The 19,632-nt window shown below is 40.7% G+C and overlaps 1 protein-coding gene and 1 pseudogene across 4 annotated transcripts in view; one reads left to right on the top strand and one right to left on the bottom strand.

The window, feature by feature from the left end:
* Window positions 1-3,583: 3,583 nt before the first annotated feature.
* Window positions 3,584-19,632, bottom strand: part of CYBB (cytochrome b-245 beta chain) — a 52,965-nt gene continuing 36,916 nt past the window's right edge. For all 4 annotated transcript variants that reach the window (XM_087937779.1, XM_087937777.1, XM_087937778.1 and 1 more), the window contains exons 8-13: window positions 19,169-19,261; window positions 18,566-18,819; window positions 16,077-16,239; window positions 12,448-12,594; window positions 6,624-6,748; window positions 3,584-5,885 (exon numbers count right to left, since the gene is read on the bottom strand). In XM_087937779.1, coding sequence (XP_087793905.1) covers window positions 5,759-5,885; window positions 6,624-6,748; window positions 12,448-12,594; window positions 16,077-16,239; window positions 18,566-18,819; window positions 19,169-19,261 — 909 coding nt within the window. In that variant the 3' untranslated portion in view covers window positions 3,584-5,758. The remainder of the gene's footprint in view (window positions 5,886-6,623; window positions 6,749-12,447; window positions 12,595-16,076; window positions 16,240-18,565; window positions 18,820-19,168; window positions 19,262-19,632) is intronic.
* LOC148125361 (uncharacterized) lies at window positions 16,425-17,359 on the top strand (annotated as a pseudogene).

Raw genomic sequence — 19,632 nt, forward strand, 5'->3', positions numbered from 1 at the left:
GATTCCCATTGGCACCATGGCCACCCAGACCCAGCAGAGACAGGTGGGAGGCATACGATCCTAACTGGGCTTGGGCAGCCATGAGGCCAGTGGGGATCCAGTTTTTCCCGCTTGCGGTGGCCGACCTTTGCCTTATGGGCCTCGGTATGCTCTACCACCTCTTTTCGGGCTTTTTAGCTAGGCACTTTGCCTCCTTCATGCTGGGCAGGCCTGGTGCTCAGGGCGGCAACAGCAGTGGTCTAATGGACTTATGTGAGCTGTTGCTGACCTTGTTGGTGGCAGCAGCCCACAGTGATGCTGAGGTGCATTGGATGTGCAAGGAGAACATACTCCATGTGTGGGCCAAGGACAAGACCTGCAAGGGGGCTGAGGAGTTGACCAGCAGCGACCTGCTCTCCAAATGCAAGCAAAAACTGACAGAACAGAGTAGGCAGGCTTATAATGTCTGGCAGCAGCTGCCCCACCTCCAACCTCACCTTGTCTCTGCCCACGGTAGTGGCAGTAGCTGAAGGCAGAGGCACAGGGGGAAGGCACGTAGTCCAGTCAGTTGGATGCGCTGGGCAGCTGCCTGCCCATTCCAGCCAAGTGGGATAGAGTAGGCGTGTCTGGTGGTCTGCATCACGTGCCTCTTTCTCCTCTGCTGGCAGTGCCACCAATGCCGCACCTGCTTGGAGGGCCAGCCCAGTGGTCACAGTGGGCTGTGGAGCCCCTGCTGCTGGACACCTCCCCCCTACACATGTACACACAAATGTGTGCAGTGTGCAGAGCCACACTGAGGCAATGATGGGGGTAGGGTCAATATGGGAAGCCTCTGTCCGGAGCCTCTGGCAGGTTTTTTTTAAAAAAAAAACCTGTGGAGCAATAGCGTCCCTTTTTGTCCACCCTCCCCTCCATTGCCTCCATGCCTGATGCTGAGAGGTTCTGCGGACCACTCCGCCATGCCAGAAGCAGCATGCCACTGCCACTTGCCTGCCGCATCTACCCCAACAGCCCCTGCAATTGCCTATTGCCCATCACACCTGACAGGCAGAAGCCCCATAGTCCTAAAAGTCCCATTCCGTCTCCTTGCCATCTCCTTCCTTCCTTCATGCTCAGGAAGCCACAAGAGCAGGGGGAGAGATTGGCAGCATGGCTTTTCCATGTGGGGGCAGGACGGTCCCAGTGAAAACCCAGCTAGTGGAGTGCTGATCTGCAAGCTGATGGCAGCCATCCAAGCCGGACCACAGCTAGCATTAGATCTGCAGTCCTGCCTCAGCCCTGCCTCCTGGGCGTGTGCATAGGAGGTGGCCTGTGCATGAGGGCTGGCGTCCTAGGTGAAAGGGAAGCACTCAGAATGCAGCCCGCAGGGACGCCAGGCACTGCACACTCGCCAAATCCTATGTGCACACCTGGGGTGGGGCGGAGACGAGGCAGCACCGTGGATCTAATGCTGGTCACAGTCCAGTCTGGATGGCCACCATCAAGTTGCAAATCAGTGCCCAGTCAGCCTGGGCCAGGCCGAGGTTCCATGGGCCAGTCCTTTACTGTTTCTAGGACGGCCCTGCGGCCAGACCTAATCACCTTGCAGCTGGATCCAGTCCATGGGCCTTGAGTCTGATAGGGTTCTGATGACTCCCATTTTGTGCCCCAGTGGGTGGTGGGAATCAAAATGTAAATATTGATCTATGTGAGTGGGTTTTCTGTAAACTTCAACATTAAGGCTTCTGTCTTTCTTAATGTGTACCACACAGTCCAGGAAGACTAGTCTATTTTCCTTAACATCTTCCCATGTCATGCCCCTGGTGGAGACTGACTCTGAGGGAGAAGAGGAACAGCCGACAGGGAGTGGAAGTGTGGCTCCAGAGGTTGTGGAGGAGGCTGGGGAAGGGCAGAGGCTGGCTGAGCAGTTAGACCAGGCCCATCCCCTCTCCATCCTAGGGCACGCAGAGAGGAGAGGATAAGGGAGAGACATGGTCTCCTCAGGAGGTGAGGGCCTTGATTCTCTTCATGGGCTGCAGGTGTGACAACTGTATAAGTCTGGACCTGCATACTGGCAAAAGCTGGAAACAAAGCGTGTTTTGTTTTGTTTTGAGGTTATCATGGTTGGATCATCACACCATGTGAATTTGATGTATACGTCCATAGTGTTGATATGTTTGGTGATCACTTCCAACACTTCTAATTCCTGTGTTTTGATCTTGAGCCAAGTATCATCCACATACCTATAACAGTGAGTGGGTGGGATTCCTGTGTAGGAGTCTTTGGTTTCTACCTCTTCCATGTAGAGATTGGCCATATTAATTCCTTTCCTTGGAACACTTTATTGAAGCAAAAGTTGGACTTTGAAGAAGCAAGATAGAATATTGGCAAGTTCAAAATTTGGTGTTGGAGAAAGCTCCTGAGAATACAGTGGACAGCCAAAAATGCAAACGAATCATCTAACAAATTACCCCGGGCTTCTTAGTCAAGCCATAAATTTCCAGGCTAAATTATTGTACTTCAGAAACATTCTACAAAGATCTAGCTCTATGAAGAATATAATGGTGGGAAAGATGGAAGGAAAGACAAGAAGAGGACAACCAGCAGCAAGTTGGATGGATCCAATTACAGTAATAATGTGTATACATCAAGGACAGATCATCATGGAGAAAATCTATGTGATTGCTAAGTGTTGTCATAAACTTGATGTCATATAATCAGTCAATTAACTCTTGATAAGCCAACTTCTGCTAAGCAATGCATATTTTTCTAATTGCATAATATATTCTAGAATTATGCCCCGTATTATCAGAAATCTGACTAGTCAATAGTAAATAGTTTCATGCGTTCTCTTTTTCACTCATTGAAAACAGAAACATCATAATCAGTAATCCTTGAATTGTAAACAGTTATGATGGGAAACCTAGAACATGATCCAAAACAGAGGGCAATGCATTCTGACCTGGAACATATGTCTGATAATGGAACTTTGCAGCACTGTTTGGGAATGAGTGATCAATCCTCCCTAAAATTAGAATGGTTCAATTAATGAGATTTAATTTTAAAATGTTTCTAGCTTGGTAACTATCCAAAGAATGTTGTGGCAAGTTCCATCAAAATAATAATTTAGTAATACTATGTTTCTCAGAAAACATGACCCATCCCAATAATAAGCCCAATCCTAATTTTGGGGGAGTGGACCTAATATTACCCCAACCTGAAAATAAGCCCGGGGGAAGGGCATGGCCGGCACGAGTGGCGGCGCAGGCACGGCGGGGGCGGGGGGGAACTGTCTAGCTGTCGAGAAGGGCGAAAGTCATTCTGTGCTGAAGCAGAGGCATTCTGAGCCTTCAGTGTATCCCAGGATTGCAACGCCGAAGGCTCACAGTGGAGCCGTTTTTGTGAAAGGCTTTTGTCTTGTTTAGATTTATGTTACACTGTTCTTTTGTTTTTGTTTTTTTGAGGTAACTTCTATTTAAAATCATCAAATTTAATTATTTCCTATCATAAAGAATTAAAATATTGTCATTTAGTGAAGTATTTTCTCATCAATTAGAACTGTTTCCTATTATATCATCCTTTTCTTTCCTTAACTCCCAGCTAGGAAAAAATATGTTCAAAATCATTGACTAGTATTTTATTCAGTTTCACATCAAAAATTATATAAAAATGGATTATGAAGAACAGAAAGAGTACATAAAATACAAATAAAGGGAGGTAAAGCACAATATGAATTCAGTCAATGGATACTAAGGAAAATAACATTTAAGAAGTCAATAAGTACTGTATTAATAGTTTTAGTAAACTAATAGTCTATTAGCTTATTAAAATACTTTTCAATAAACCAAGATATCCCTGTAGATTTTATGACAAATTGCTAGGTTTTCATACAATTAATAAAACAGGAAATAAATTTGTTCAATCAGTGATTAGAGTAAGTATACAATTAAGCAGTATCCAATCAATGATAAAGATTAAAAAAAAAACCTCAGATCCTTCAATTTGTTTCTCTGTATCCAGGCACATTAGTTATTCGTCTGCCAATCTTACTGCTGCTATGTGAAATTTGGCAACATTAGCAATATTATACAACATCTAAGACCATAAGAATATTTTCATTTTGTCCTGTTAATTGTATCAGTAAGGGAACAATTAGATTTGCTGACTGCCCTGGTAATCAGAGCAGCAAATATTAGATGGTCTCAAGAACATATTTGCTGCAAGGACATGTTCTTTGAAACTAGTGGGCTAAGAGGTAAGATACTAAACTGAGCTCTAAAATGCTCTTTAGTGAGCAGCAGAAACCAGTACAAGTAGATATCTGCTTGATTTCCATCTGGGATATATTATACAAACTAATGTGGACTGGAATACAGCTAATCTCATTCTGATGTTCAGTATTTTAAACCCTTTCTCTAATAATTCTCCTAATTTGATAATATACTAAGAAGAAGAAGAAGAGTTTTCATTTTCAGGTGTGTTATTTCTATTCTAGGAGGCACAAAAATACACATCTAAGTGCCTGAAGCAATGATTGCAAAATTTTATTTATATAGCCTCAAGAGATTTATAACGAGTGAGGCATTGTAATTGAGCATCTTAGAGCATTGGTTGCCATTAGTGGACCGGGGAAAAGAAAATTTGGGTGATCTGCAGAGAAATGTCACTCCCAAAGGAACCCCCAAAGCAATTAATCCAGGCTGCGTGGGAACACAAGTCTGCACCGCCCACATGGCCCGCAGGAACACAAGCCTTGCGTTGTTTCCATTGTGAACAACACAAGGTAGTGAGGGGAGGGGGTAAGGGGTGGAGGGGGGAACTTGCCCCACATGTCCCAAATGCCTCGCCTGGCTACCAGGCTGCTTCTTTCTGCTTCTTCCTTCTGCTTTTGGCTGCACGTATGGAAAGCAGCAAAAGTCTTTCTTTCTCTCCCCCAAACTCCACCAGAAATTAGTCTTTGGAACCCTGCAAGGCATCCTTCTCCAAGGGGCTGTGCCAGCACGACAAGTTTCACAAAGACTCATTTCTGGCAGAGTTTGGGGGAGAGAAAGAAAGACTTCTGCTGCTTTTCTTGCATGAAGCCAAAAGTCTCTCCCCCCCAAGAATGGAGCTGGAAACGGTATCCTGCGATCCCAAATAAAGACTGGTCGATCGGTAGGAAAACGGGGTAGGCAATTTTCCTGCAGACTTTTTTTGGAATTTTCCCAGGGTCTCTGGTCTGAGGGATTTAAAATTATGCATTTTGTGGTCCCTGAGGTCCAAAAGGTTGGTGACCCCTGTCTTAGAGCATTTGTGCTATAGTTTTAGTGCTGCTTGTATACACTGTCCTTTGTTTACCAATAGCAACCTATTGAGAATGGTGATGTTGGAAGACAATGATTGGTTCAAAATCACTCAATGAGTTCTGTGGTTAAATAAGGAACTAACTCTGGATCAGATTTTGGCATGCTGGGGGAATTGAAAGAGTCCATGGTCTGCAGATTGCCCAGTTTGCCATAAACCTTACTTGTATTCCACAATATATTTGGATTACACACTAACATAAAACAATATAAATCCCTTTATGGTTTAATACAATATATGAACTCAATGTATATTTGACAATGCTAATATAACCTAAACCTTTTAAGAAGACTTGCCATGAGATTAAAAAAGCATCAGTTTAAAACTTTATATTCTTCCTCTAAAGTACATAATATCGAACAAACCTGAAAGTTTTAAGAAAATTTCAATGAAATATTAATTTCTCATTAATTTCAATTAATTCACCCTGGCTGAATTAAATTTTGTAAGTATGTTTTCAAAAATTTTCTTTGTTGAATATAAAGTGTATGCCTCTTGGGTCAGCTTCTGAATTATTGATGCACATTTTATTTAGAGTTTCAGCCAAGGCTTCAGGTCCGCATAGGAATACACCAACCCTGGAACTGAAGGTATAAAGTGAAAAACAGATATTTAGGTGCCAAATATAATATAAGTAGGGATATTGAATATGAAAATTGAACTGCTACAAGAATTATAATCTGCACATCCTTACGTTTATCAAAATTCTCATAAGGTAAATTCACTCTTTAACACTGGAAAGTAACATTCTCCGGTTGTGTTAGGTGCAAGGAACCAGAATGATACTGAAGCTGATCAGAACAGTAAGTTTATTGCTACTTGCCTATTTATTAGAATCACTCTAGACTCACTACTGAACAAGGAGATCGGCACTCCAAGGTTGGTTGGGGAGAGCTCTGCTTTCCATTGCTTTTTCCCCTTCAGTGATTTTAGGCTAGCCAGTCCTACACTTCTATAGGAGAAAGACTGACAGGGTCAGGGGAAGGGGGTGGAGTAAAAAGAGGGTCTGTCTCAAATTGTTATGTAATCACAAGCTAAGTCCAACCCTCCTTGATTACCATTACCTTTAACTATAATCAAATGCTGAGATTAGTTGAAGATTCTTGTGCATAGGCTTTTAGCAATAAATAAGTTAAACTGAACCTTAATGTATGGATTTTTTATCTTTCACACCTGACAACTTCAACTGCAGATCCTACTACAGGTTTTGCACAAAGTTCAAAATGGCAAAAATCAACAGGAACCAGCATTTACTAAACCAATGAAATAAAATTAATTATATACTGATATAATAAAATTTAATAATTGTACAAGAAACCTACTTTGGATGTTGGCCTGCAATTGTTTTGAACTCATTTTCCCAATTTGGTCTTCCATATTGAGTTTTCTGCTTCAAGCCTGTAATCACATCTTTCTCTTCATCATGATGCATTGTAAAATGAGTTGCCTAGAAAATTAAAAGCAAGAAATAACCTTATTAGAAGATTGCTAGGTAACATTTTGTAACAAACTAGAAGATGGTTAGAAAAGCTTTTGTCTTCCAGTTGTAATTCCTAGTCAACACAACCCGCAGAAGTTGAAATCCAGTACAACCTGAAGGAAATAGATTGGGAAATATAAGCAGTTACTGTGTTTGATATAAGAGAGAGGAGAGAGAGAAAAAACACCTCCAAATAACCCAATAGTATCCAACAAAGCAGAGAAAAATATAACACAAAATCAACAAATATGTATTGTATAAGTTGGAGGAAAAACTAAGGAAGAGGCCTCTCAATATCTCCTGATGGCTTGCCCTAATGTGAGTATAAGTGTCCTGTTTCTTGGGGGTAAGAATGCATGATGTCATTTTTTATCTAACTATTGCAAACAACCCAATTTTCCTTGTATTGCATAAAAAAACAGTATTGTCTTACTTCCAGTGGCACAAGCAGCATTTATGGGTCTTTTGTTGTACTTCATTTAATTGTTGGCAAATGACTCCTTACCACTTGGCTACTGTGCATTGTGGTAGGAATGCCCACTCTCTTTTAACATTTTGTCCTGATCAATTCTGAAGTTGCTGTCCCCTGATGGGTTTTGAACCTCTGTGTTTTTTCTTTTTCTTTGATGCAGTGAAAGTCTGCTTTTTTAAAAAATAGGCTCATCAGTGACCAACAAACCCAAGACAATTTTTGTTTCTTCTAACAGCTCCCAGTGGAGGGTTGAAGTGCACTTTCTTCTTTTTAACTGAGTGAAATTGATAAAAATTCCACTAGAGCCCAAATGACAAGAAGAATGGGAAAGCCTGTCCTTTCCTACTCTGATCGGTCAGTGGATGCACTGGATAGGAAAGTGTTGAATATGAAGGAGTGTCAATCAAGGAAGGCTCTCCCAAAAGCTCTACCAACATGAAATGAAACATATTTTTTTGCTTATTTTCTGAGATGGATGAAAACACCAGGGCAGTCTACTAATCAAAGAAATTATTGCTAGACAAATATCTGGTTGCCTTTGTTGCCAAATCTGAAGAGCAATTTGTTAAGCTGGGTTTTATTTCTATCCAGCACAGAAAACAAGCACTTAAAACTCCTGGTGCAGAAGGTCCCTTAGCATGCAATGCATATTTATTGAACTGCAATCATCTTCATACAGATAATTTTCATTCTACCATATTCTATCACAACAGTAATTTCAAAAATAACCTAAATAAATAATAAATACATTTAATACATTTATTGATTTTTCATATTTCTAAACCACCCATCTCTCTCAAAGAGACCATGTAAATCACAACCGCAGCCTACATTTTCTGTCTATCACTTTCTCTCTTTTTAACTTTTTTTCTTTCTCTTTCTCCCCCTCCCTCCTTCCCACTCCCCATCCCCATTTCCCAACCCAAAACCCAGGGAATAACTGTAAGGAAATTTGGCCATATTCTCTCGGTCTCTGACAAGATACAAAAAGAAATCTTGCATTGCAAAAGGAGTGACAGGCTGTTACATCACAGTACCATGAGGTTGCCACCTTAGATCGCTGCATGCACTTCATAGAAGCATCATCCCAAGCAGCAGCATTCTCACACAGGCACGAATACACATTCTGCAACTCAGTCCAAAGTGGCCGGAAAATATAGTCCCTGGGCGCCTCCCGAAGATGATTGACAGGCAAAGTACAGGATGACCCCCCCCCCCATCACCAAAGCAGCATCCACTGAATCCTTGCAAAACTGGGCAAAAGCCAGGGGAGCAGACGGAGCGGAGTCAAGCCAAATCTGTCTCTCTCACTACCTGACTGCAGGAGGAAATGGCAGATGGTTATTTCCAGCCTTGATTGGTGCTGGATGCACAACCTGCTCTTTGGCCTGAGACACTAGCCCACCCTGTGCTGTACCACAGCCAACACCACTGCTGTTGCCAGGGTCGAGTTGGGAGGATCACATTGTGGCTTCACATCGTAATGAGCTCCAGGAGGAGGAGTGGTCCAGGGATAGGATTCTATCCAGTTTGGACCGGTTTGGGAGAACTGTTTGTTACGATTCTGTACAGTTCAGAGAACCAGCAAATCGTGCCACTGTCTGGCCCCACCCCATCACTCTTTATCTTGCATGCACACCATCATTGCCTTTCCAGCCATGCTTTTTGCTACCCTCACTTTCTTGCCTTTCTGTGTGCCTTTTTTAAAAAAATAAAAACTTTTTTTATTGATTACATCATTAAAATATTGGACACAGTGTGGTCGTCCTGCATCATTTTTGCCATACATACTAAAGTATATGCTGCATATCTTATATACATTTATATGGTTAACTGATATCCATTGTATTATCCATCGTATTCCATTGTAATTATTTACATAATGTTATTTATCCATTCTATAAATCCCAACTATTTTTTTTATTCTGGGTCCCTCCTTTCTGCTCCTACCATTGATAAAATTTATTCCATATCTTGTAATATTCTGTCTCATCTTTGTTTTTCAATTCCAAAGTCAATCTATCCATTTCAGAACACATCAATATTTTCTTTATCACCTCACCTTCTTCGGGGACTCCTCTATTTTTCCATGTACTATTAAATAGGTCACCTCTTTATTATGTCTCTCATTCATAATTCCTAGTAGAAATAGTTCTGGTTTATATTCTATTTGTAGTCCAATCATCTCATCTAACCATGTCTGAACCCTACACTGAAACTCCTGCATTTTTTTTTCAAGACCACCACATGATATCATATGCCTGGTTCTTGGTTACATTTCCAACAATTTGGTGATAGGTTTAAACATTTTGGCCAGCCTTGCTGCAGGAAGCTTACCTTTTGCCACCGCCACCGCAAATAGGTCACCGGAGAACATATGGAGCGGCGCCATTTGGTCTCTGACCCAGCTGCTTCTCTCTGCTATTGCTCTAGCTGGGAGAGTGAGAGAGTCTTTCACGGAACAGCAAAATGGGTCCTGCAAGTCCCCCTCCAATCATGAAACAGCTCCAGGTGGCAGAGAAGCAGCCAGTTTGAATGCTGTTCCTCTCTGGCACCCAGAGCCATTTCCCAATGGAAGTGGGACATGCAGGACCCAATGCAGCAATTCCTAGTGTTAAAGTAAATTTCGCTGTGCTGCACAAGACAGTTTCCCAGGGCCCCGAGGGCCATCCTCCTGGAGCACCGCCACCACTCTGGAGCTCACCTTCGGGATGGCCCGCACTGGCTGGGAGGACACTTGCCCCACGCAATGCTGCTCACCTGCCTGGCCAGTGTGTGTCAGAAGAGAGGGAAGAAGAAAAACTTGGCAAGTCTCCTCCTTCTCGGGCATATATACAGCATCCACATAAGAGGCCGGGACCTTCTGCCCATGGGCAAGTCCCTCTGGTGCTGTGCACAATGTATGCATGGCACGCTCTGTGTGTATGCCTGAGGAGGAGGAGAAGAGTTGCCAAACTTTTCTTCCTTCCTTTGCAGCGTAAAGGCAGATACCACAGCCTGTCCCTTTAAGGTACTTTGATGTGGGGAGAAGTGGGGGGGATCATAAAGGGACAGCCAGGCTGGAGCTGCCTTCCAAACAGCTTCGTTGCAAAGGGAAAGAGAGGAAGAACAGTTCGGCAACTCTTCTTCTTGGATAGAGCATGCACACACGGTGCCAGGAGGATCTTCTGCCAGGAGACAGCACGTAGGCAAGTCCCTCCAGCACTGTGAGATGTGTGCATGTTTGCTCTATGTGTATGAGGCAAAGAAGAAGGAGAGAGGCAGCCAGGTTGAATGCTGCCAGCGTGGCTGAGAGAAACCTCCTGACCCACAGGAAGCAGCTACCAGCGATGCCTTCAGGTGAAGATGTTGCAAGCGGGGAGGTTCAACCCACCTCAGGGGCCGCAAAGCGCTCTCCGCCCCTCTGACACCAGCCTAGCCTCCTCCCGCCACACTTATCTTCCTCCTCACCAGAAGCATTATTTTTGGGGAGATTGCGGGATTGTCCCACCTGGTCTTCAGTACTGGCTCATCAGGTTCCACCAACCAATACCAGTTCAGAGGTTCCTTCCCCCCCCCCCATAACAGTCAGAGAAAGAGAGAGAGGGAGAGGGGGGAGGGAAAGAGAGAGAGACGAGACTGAGGGGGAAGAGATGAGTGAGAGATGAGAGCAAGAGATAAGAAACAGAAAAAAAGTTGAGAAGGAGAAAAAGATGAGAGAGAGAAATGAGAGAGAGATGAGAAAGAGAGGGGGAGAAAGAAAAAGAGATGAGAGAGAGAAAGATGAAAGGGGGGAGAAAGAAAATAGAAAAATGGCTCTTTGAGTGTTTAAGGTTGCAGACCCCAGGTTAGGCAAAGTGAACCCTGTGGTCATTAACCGAACACTGGTTGTTAAGTCCATTTTACCTAATGGGCATTTTAAACCAAAAACCAGAAGGAATTGTTGGAAACTGGCAAAAAACATAGAAAACCTCAGTCACATGACTTTGTGGGATGTTGTAACTGATCATAAGAATGTGTGTGTGTGTGTGTGTGTGTGTGTGTACATGGCTGTCAAAACTCCCAAAACAAGTCAAGTAGCTCTGGGGAGATCAGTCGTAAATTAAAACACTTGCTAAGCAAACGGCCATTAAGCAAGGACCACTTGTATTTGGTTTGGCAGTCACTTGGCCACCTGGCCATGCCCATCTAATCACATGGCCACCTGGCCATGCCCACCAGTCACCTGGCCATGCCCACCAACTAAGCCATGCCCACAGAACCAGTTGTTAAAAAATTTGAAATCCCACCCCTGCAGTGGTCCCCACCTCCCCCATTGTGAAATGTGCTTTCGCTGTGCTGCGCATGGCGGGCAGGGCATGGAGGTGTCGGGAGCTGCAGCAGAGGGCTGAAAGAGCCACATACAGCTCCAGAGCTACAGGTTGCCAACACCCATCCTATCCCCTTGAATAAAAACCATATATTTTTGTATTGTTCTAACACATGTACACACACAAACAAAGCACTTGTTTTTACAGATATGAGAGCTATCCAAATATTTTGAAAGAAATGCATCAGATTGCATAAATGCTTCCATGTTCCTCTTTCTGTTGTATAGTTACATATTTTTCCAGATATATACAGCTCTTCTCCCCACCCCACCCCAACTGTTGCTTCTTCTCCCTCCAGAAGCAAACTCAAAAGAATGGCTGTTATGTTAATGAAAATATAGCTGGAGCAGTTTTGAAGCAGCTTTTCAAACAGCCATGCCTGCCTGGAAGAAGATGCCGCTGGCTACTGCATCAACCTCTTAAAAAGCAGCTTCAGACACACTCCCATCCCGTGCATTCTGAAGAGTCTCTTTTGAAAGATTTGCATTGCTGTAATAAATATGCTTGCTTGAATCCTTTGCGTTGATGATACCCGCTTGCCTTTAATTCCAGCAATAACACTTTAGTCTCAGAACAGCGTGATCACAATTATCCATGATAAAAGCCAATCTGTTGGTAAATCTAGATCTGCTGCCATCTGTCTTTACAGTATTTATTTTTCAAATATTTGTGGTGGTGCCTTAGTGGTGGAATCCATAATGTGAAAATGGCCGATAAAAGCCTGTTGGATTCATGGGCAGTAGCAACTCTGGATCCAGTCCCACTATCCAGATCCCATTGCATAGGGGATAGGCAATGCTTGTCTGCCTTTCCTAAAGATCCAATTGCTCTGATTCAATAGTTACCTGAGATTCATCCCAGCCAGTAAGATAGATGTTGTAGCTGAGAAAATCTGTCTGATTCTTTTCTTGCATTTGAGCCTCCACTGATTGTAAGAGATCAGCAAACCATTCAAAGGCATGGGTATCTCGGCACAGCCAATAAAAATAGATCTGAGGAAATAAAATCGAATTTGTTCACATTATTACATCCTCTTTAGTTAGGTGACCTCATCCACTTTTCCCCCCTTAAACCCATAAAATACTGTCACATCTGACAATCCCTTGGCTATAATAATGTAGGTATCAACTAGCATAGAAGTGAAAGAAATATTTAAAATGTGAGTTGATTTTCTTCATTCAGAGTAACAGAAACATCAATACACAGCTGGCAAACCCAGATGTCTTTCCCAAGTTCAACTGTATTAAGTTCATGTTTTTACTTTCAAGTGAGTACTAAGCTCATGTTTTAAAAGCTAGTCTAATGCTTTTGCAAGAGAACATTAAACACTTACAGTGAACTTGAATACCTGATAAGTGTCAGATATCACTCAGAGAGGTGTTCAGTATCACTAAGCCAAAAGTCCCTGTCATCTGGGTCTTGATAATTTTGTCACCTCTGGAACATTGCTGCTTTTCTGTGGCTTCTACCAACAACGGTTTTGTGTGACCATATTCTTTTCACTATTCTTATTATTACTATTCTTGACTCACTAGAAATTTTTGTGATTGGCCAATAAGACTCACATGCAGTTCCAATTTGCATGTTATCATTTGTGTAATATCGTGTTTAACTTAATTCCCTTGGGAAAGTGTCATTTTCTCTGCTCCATTCCAAGTTTAGAAGTTTATTGTTATCATGCATGAAGCAAGAGGAGCCAAGCAAATGCCAATTGCTAACTGCATCAGCAACCAAATAGTCAGCGAAGAATAATTTTTTCATAGAAAACTGTTAGAAAAAGAGCATGTTGGAAGAAATGCAGATAAAAAACTATAGACCCATATCTTTACTGAATGCTGACTATAAAATATATGCTTCAATAATGGCAGAGAGACTAAAAAGGTTTCTAAATGAATTTATATGTTCAGATCAAAATGACTTTTTGCCTAAGAGACAGATTAAAAACAATATGAGAATAATTTTAAATACATCGGAATACTATGAAGCACATCCTGGAAAACAAATGGCGTTGATCTTCTTAGATGCACAGAAAGCATTTGGCAACATAAATTGGCAATTTATGTTGTTACAATTAAAATATATGGACTTTGATGAGAGATTTATTAACATGATACCATAAACAAACATCAAAGGTGATGGTAAATGGAGATACGACAGAGAATTTTAATATAAAAAAGGCATGACAAGGATGTCCACTATCTCATTTTCTAGTCATATTGACATTGGAAGTGCTAAACAGAAATATTAGACAAGACATGATAGCGGTCTTCCAATATTTGAGGGGCTGCCACAAGCAGGAAGGGGTCAAGCTATTTTCTAAAGTGCCTGTTGGCCAGACAAGGAATAATGGATGGAAACTGAACAAGGAGAGATTTAACCTGGAAATAAGGAGAAACTTTCTGACAATAAGAACAATCAACCAATGGAACAGCTTGCCCTCGGAAGTTGTGGGAGTGCCATCACTTGAGACTTTCAAGAAGAGATTGCACTGCCATTTGTTAGAAATGGTGTAGGGTCTCCTGCTTGGGCAGGGGGTTGGACTAGATGACCTACAAGGTCCCTTCCAACTCTGATTATCTGTTATCTGTTAAATTAAAGGTATGGAAATAAAAAAGAAACAATATAAATTACAGGCATTTGCAGATGATTTGGTCTTTATCTTGGAAGACCCACAAGAAATGGATTCAAACTAATTAGGAAAATAGAAGAATATGATGAAGTTGCAGGACTGCAAATAAATAAAGAAAAAAACCCAAAATAATAGTTTACAGATATACAGAAAAAAGAACTAATGAGGAAATTTAGGTATACAGATAGTCAAGTAAGTTATTATAAATTGGCACAACAAATTAAAATGGATTTAGAGAAGTGGAAAAATCTTCAACTATCATTGATGGGAAGAGTAGCCACCATAAAAATGAATATCCTGCCAAGATTACTATATTTATTCCAAACAATACCAATAAAGCTGGAGAAAAAATATTTTGAAAAATTAAATAAAACAATATTAAACAATATTTGGCAAGGATAAACTTGAAAATGTTGCAAGATTCTAAAAGTAGAGGTGGTTTGGGGCTACTAGATTGGGATTGTATTATCAGGCTTCAACACTCACATGGGTTAAAGAACGGATTGGATTGAGGAACAAGAGATTACTGACCTTGGAGGGACATGATCTTGGACCAGGTTGGCATGCTTTTTTATAATATGGAAAAAGCAAAATACAAAGCTATTTCCAAAGACACTATGTTAGGAACGTATTATTCACACAGAGGAAGCAAGATCCAGCTGTGATTGGGAGAAAGACACACACACAGGCGTACACATATCTCCCTTACTTTTCTGGGCTATAAAATTAAAATTTAGAGACTCACCTTCTTTCCATGCAGCCTTTGAACTCAACACTCAAAAACCCTTTAAAACCTTTGTTCCAAATGGCCAAGGTCCAGGAAACTCACCCACAGACTCAATGGGTCTGCTGATGGCAAAGGTCTGCTTACCTGGACCAAGTCCATTGGTCAGGTTAGCTTGGAGTCCCATCTGCTGAGTGCCAAATTGTTGGAAGAAATATCCTTCTGGGTTTAGTTCCAAGTGGGGAAAAAGACACTGGATTCATGGAAGTTGCTTGGAAAGAAGGTTTAATGGTGGATAGAACCACATGCCTTGGAGCTCCTGAGCGAAAAGGGAAGAAAAGGTTTTATACCCTCTCTGTGCTTCCTGTTCCTATGGCAAGAAATGTATCCTGATTGGTTGTCAGATTCCCATGGGGCCATGCAGGAGTAGCTTGGTTGAATCCTGCTGGGTGATGCAATCTTCCCAGGTGCCATGTGGTGAGATGGGTAGAGGGCTAATCCTATCATGCCCTGATCCCATCACCCTGGTGCTGAAGTGGGACAGGGAGCTGCAGGAAGCTGCTTTGTCTTTAAAGACATGTTTCTCTTTTTCTCATCCAGGGAAATATAATATTCTGCCTTTTTATATTTCCTAGAATATTTCATTCTTCTAGGATAGGGGTGGGTGCTAACTTTCTACAAAAGAAACACTGTTTTAAAATCAGGAAGAAAATTACAATGTTAAGTTGCTTCTGCTATTAGCTGTGGATAAAACAAAAAAATATTGTGAGAACATAAGAGAAAAAAGCAGTTATTGGGACATGTTTAGGCTATAGTTAGAGACAAGTGTGGACAATTCCTAACTTATTCACATAATATATCTCCCTATATATATATTTAAGCATATTATAATATAAATCTGTCTTCTTCAACTTGGCCATATTAACTGGAAATTGTAAAGTCCAAGACATCTGAAAAAAGACGTGGAAGGGTGGGAAAAGTTGGATGTGAAATAGTAGTTTTGTACATCAACATACTCATGAATGAATCACAGCTGGGCCTATACAGCTCCCTAGTTTTATATATGCTAGTGAATGCTAGAAAACAAATGTTGAATGCTCAGGAACAGATTGGGGGCATACCTTTTTGAGTCTTAAGTCCATGGCATTATTGCAGTACTTATACCACACAGATTTGAGGATTGATGCAAAAGGGGTAACTCCTATGCCAGCTCCAACAAGCATCACGGTTTCATAACTGAACACATCTTCACTAGCAGTACCAAAGGGACCATCTACAGCTATCCTAGAACGGAAAGATAAAGTTTCAGATTTCATTGTTGTTGTTTTTGAAAGACATTGTTACTGAATCATACTGTAATAATCTACCACCAGGCTGAAGTCAACCTTATTCTATTTAGGGACTATTCCATATTTTGAAGAATTGTGTTTATTTTAATTGTGATCAGAGCCCATAATAATAAAGCAAAGATGGTACCAATAATAGGCACCTTGGGTGCAATAAATGCATGAATTCCTCATCTTACTAAGCACAGATATTATATTTGATATTATATTTGTCTGTGAGACGTGGTTGAATGCATCTTTTCCAGACTCCATTACCACAGTCAGAGAATATCACATTTATCAGTCAGATCACGAAATCCGTAGAGGATGTGGAGTTGCTATCTTTTATAAAAAATATCTAAATCTAAGAAAGTTTCAAATTAGACAGGAGCTTGCTCTTCTAGAGACCATCGTTTGTGAACTTTCCTTAAATACCACTATCCGCTTCTTACTATGCTACGGCGCCCTGAATTATGACATAGTTCATGCAAACAAACTAACTTCACTGCTGACATGGGCTGTCTCTTGTCCACACCCTCTTATTTTCCTTGGTGACCTCAATCTACCTCTTATAGATAGGACCCTCAATGAATGTACATCCGAACCCATACATGCAATCCTGTACAATGCCGTTACCACACTGGGACTGGATCAATTAGTAACTAACAACACTAGTCTCAACAGCTGCCTTGACCTCATCTTCTGCAACAGCTCAAACTCAATTTATGGCCTCCAAATATAAGAACCCTTTTCAAACAGTGATCACCGTATGATTGACTTTTGTCTCAATTTACGTCCTTACAAAGAAAATCATAATGATGGATCTCCAAAATACAATTTCAAAAAAGCCACCTATGATCTCACAGATGCTGACCTATCATCTCTTGATTGGCACATTATGTTCTCTAACTGTAATACTTCAGAAGACCATTATAATGCATTCTTACTTGAACTTGAAAGAGACATTAAAATATATGTACCATTAGTAACCCCTAAAAAAAAAACACAAATTACCTATAACAATAAGGAAACTTCAATTAAAAAATCACTATGGCATAAAAACAAAACTACCTATGTAGCAAACTTTAAAAACCGATACAATACCTTATGCCAACAGTTATAGGCAGAATGCACAAGGCTTGAGATTTTGGGTTTGGACAACTTTGAACTATGCCGCCTATGATTAGACTTAAGCGTAGCACACAAAATTATCTGCTACACAATGTCTTAACAGTCAATGACTACTTCAGCTTCAACCACAATAATACAAGAGCACTTAACAGATAAAAACTCAATGTTAACCGCTCCAAACTTGATTGGGAAAGTAGCAACAGAGTGGTCAATGCCTGGAATGCATTACCTGACTCTGTTGTTACATCCTCAAACCCTCACTCTTTTAACGTCAAACTATCCATTTTTGACCTCACCCCATTCCTAAGAGGTAAGGGGCGTACATAAGTGTACCATCATGCCTCCCCTCCCTGTCATCTTGTCCCCATTTATTCGTACCTATTTCCTGTATTCTTACTCATGTTTATACTTATACCTATTGTCTTGAAAGTGATTGACAAATCAAATAAATAAATAAAATCCCAAAACTTCTGCACCACTTGAATACATTGACAATGACAAAATCATTATCAGTCAGTTGTAAAAGACAGCTTTATTTGGAACAGCTTATATCCTGCAATGAAACCTTTAAGATCATCAAGCAATATCATCTGCCAATTCCAGACAACTTTCCTGCAACAGCTTACACCCCAGAGGTGGTATTCAGCAGGTTCTGACCAGTTCTGGAGAACCGATAGTGGAAATTTTGAGTAGTTTGGAGAATCTGTAAATATTACCTGAGTGGAGATTTTACACTATCCTTCCCCTGCCATGCCCACCAAGCCACGCCCACAGGACCATTTGTAAAAAAATTTGAATCCCACCACTGTTACCATCCATGATACCTTTAATTAATTCAACATCTGCCTGTCCCAGGTCCTTGAGAAGGACTTGATAGGTAGATAAAAATGCTAAATCCAATCTAAACATCTGGCTATCTGCAGCAAGCCAAAATAATAATTGTAATGCACTCTACTTTGAGTTCCCACTATTGAGAAACTCATCTCTTTATGTCAAGGAATATCTGATCTTTCATAGTACAATTAAGCCATTTAAGATTTTTTTCCATTTTGATAATAGTGAATAGCACTGAAAGGGTCCAAACTTAATTTTATGATTGGCACTTTATAACAAGTTATTTAATAGAAAATATAATCACTATTAGGAGTACATACTTAGGAAGTTTCCAAGCTTCTTGGAGTTGTTCTTTGTCACAGCCACAAGCTTTAAACAAACCTTCTGTCCAGTCCCCTACAACACGTATGTGAATGCTGAAATAATCTTCTTCAGGGGCAGAAGTCAGTGTGAAAGGATGCCATTCCAGTACAGACACTTCAGGACATTTGACAAAAATGTACTGTCCAACTTCCATCTTAAAGCCTTTCTTTTTCATCTGGAGCTCAAAGGTTTGGAAAGGATGTGTGACAACCTGACACAAGAAATAAAATTCTCTGAATGCCAGAGGAAATCAAAGTTTGTCCTAAATTAACACAAGTTTGATAAAGGAAGTAACAAAAGGTATTCCAATATTTATCAAAATTTGAATGAAATTCATTCATTCAAATCATTTTGAATATCTTAATATTTTAATGCTGGGAAGAGATTTCCAAATAAATATGTTAAATACTTTAATGATTAATTTGGAAATATTTTCCCAGCATTGGGTCTTATTATGCGTAGGTATCTATATCTGTAAGTATCACTGATGATAAGGCAACAATAAAATGACTAACATTTTGAGTGGCATGAGACATGTAAGACACCTTAATGACTCTTACCTTTGTAATAACCACTTTTTGCTGTGAGCGCCAAAATCTCACCAGTCTCTCACAAACATACAGAATCATAGGGCCAATGACCCATTTCCATGTCTGCCAACAGAATGAGTAAAAGCAGAATGAAGAATTGTTTAACTTTTCTTAATAAATGTTCATACGATGCTATTCCTTGAATTCATCTAACATGGTTGAACTGAAACAATGTCTTTCAAACCATTGTCACTAAGTTCATACATGTTAAACTAAAATTAATCACTTTATGATTTAGCACGAGATGTGAACTCACTCTCTTAAATAGAAAGACTGCTGCTTTGTATATACCAGAATTTGTTCCAGTTGTGAAATCAGACATTAGCCTCTTGTACAGACAAGAAGTTCATTGTTTGCAAAAGCTTACAGTTATAGGTTAATAGGAAGTTGCATCTTTCACAAATCTCTAATTTCAGAAGTCTATTGCTGTTAAG

Source organism: Pseudonaja textilis, chromosome 7, assembly GCF_049901715.1.
Source record: "Pseudonaja textilis isolate UNSWEBS1 chromosome 7, rPseTex1.2, whole genome shotgun sequence".
Lineage (NCBI taxonomy): Eukaryota > Metazoa > Chordata > Lepidosauria > Squamata > Elapidae > Pseudonaja > Pseudonaja textilis.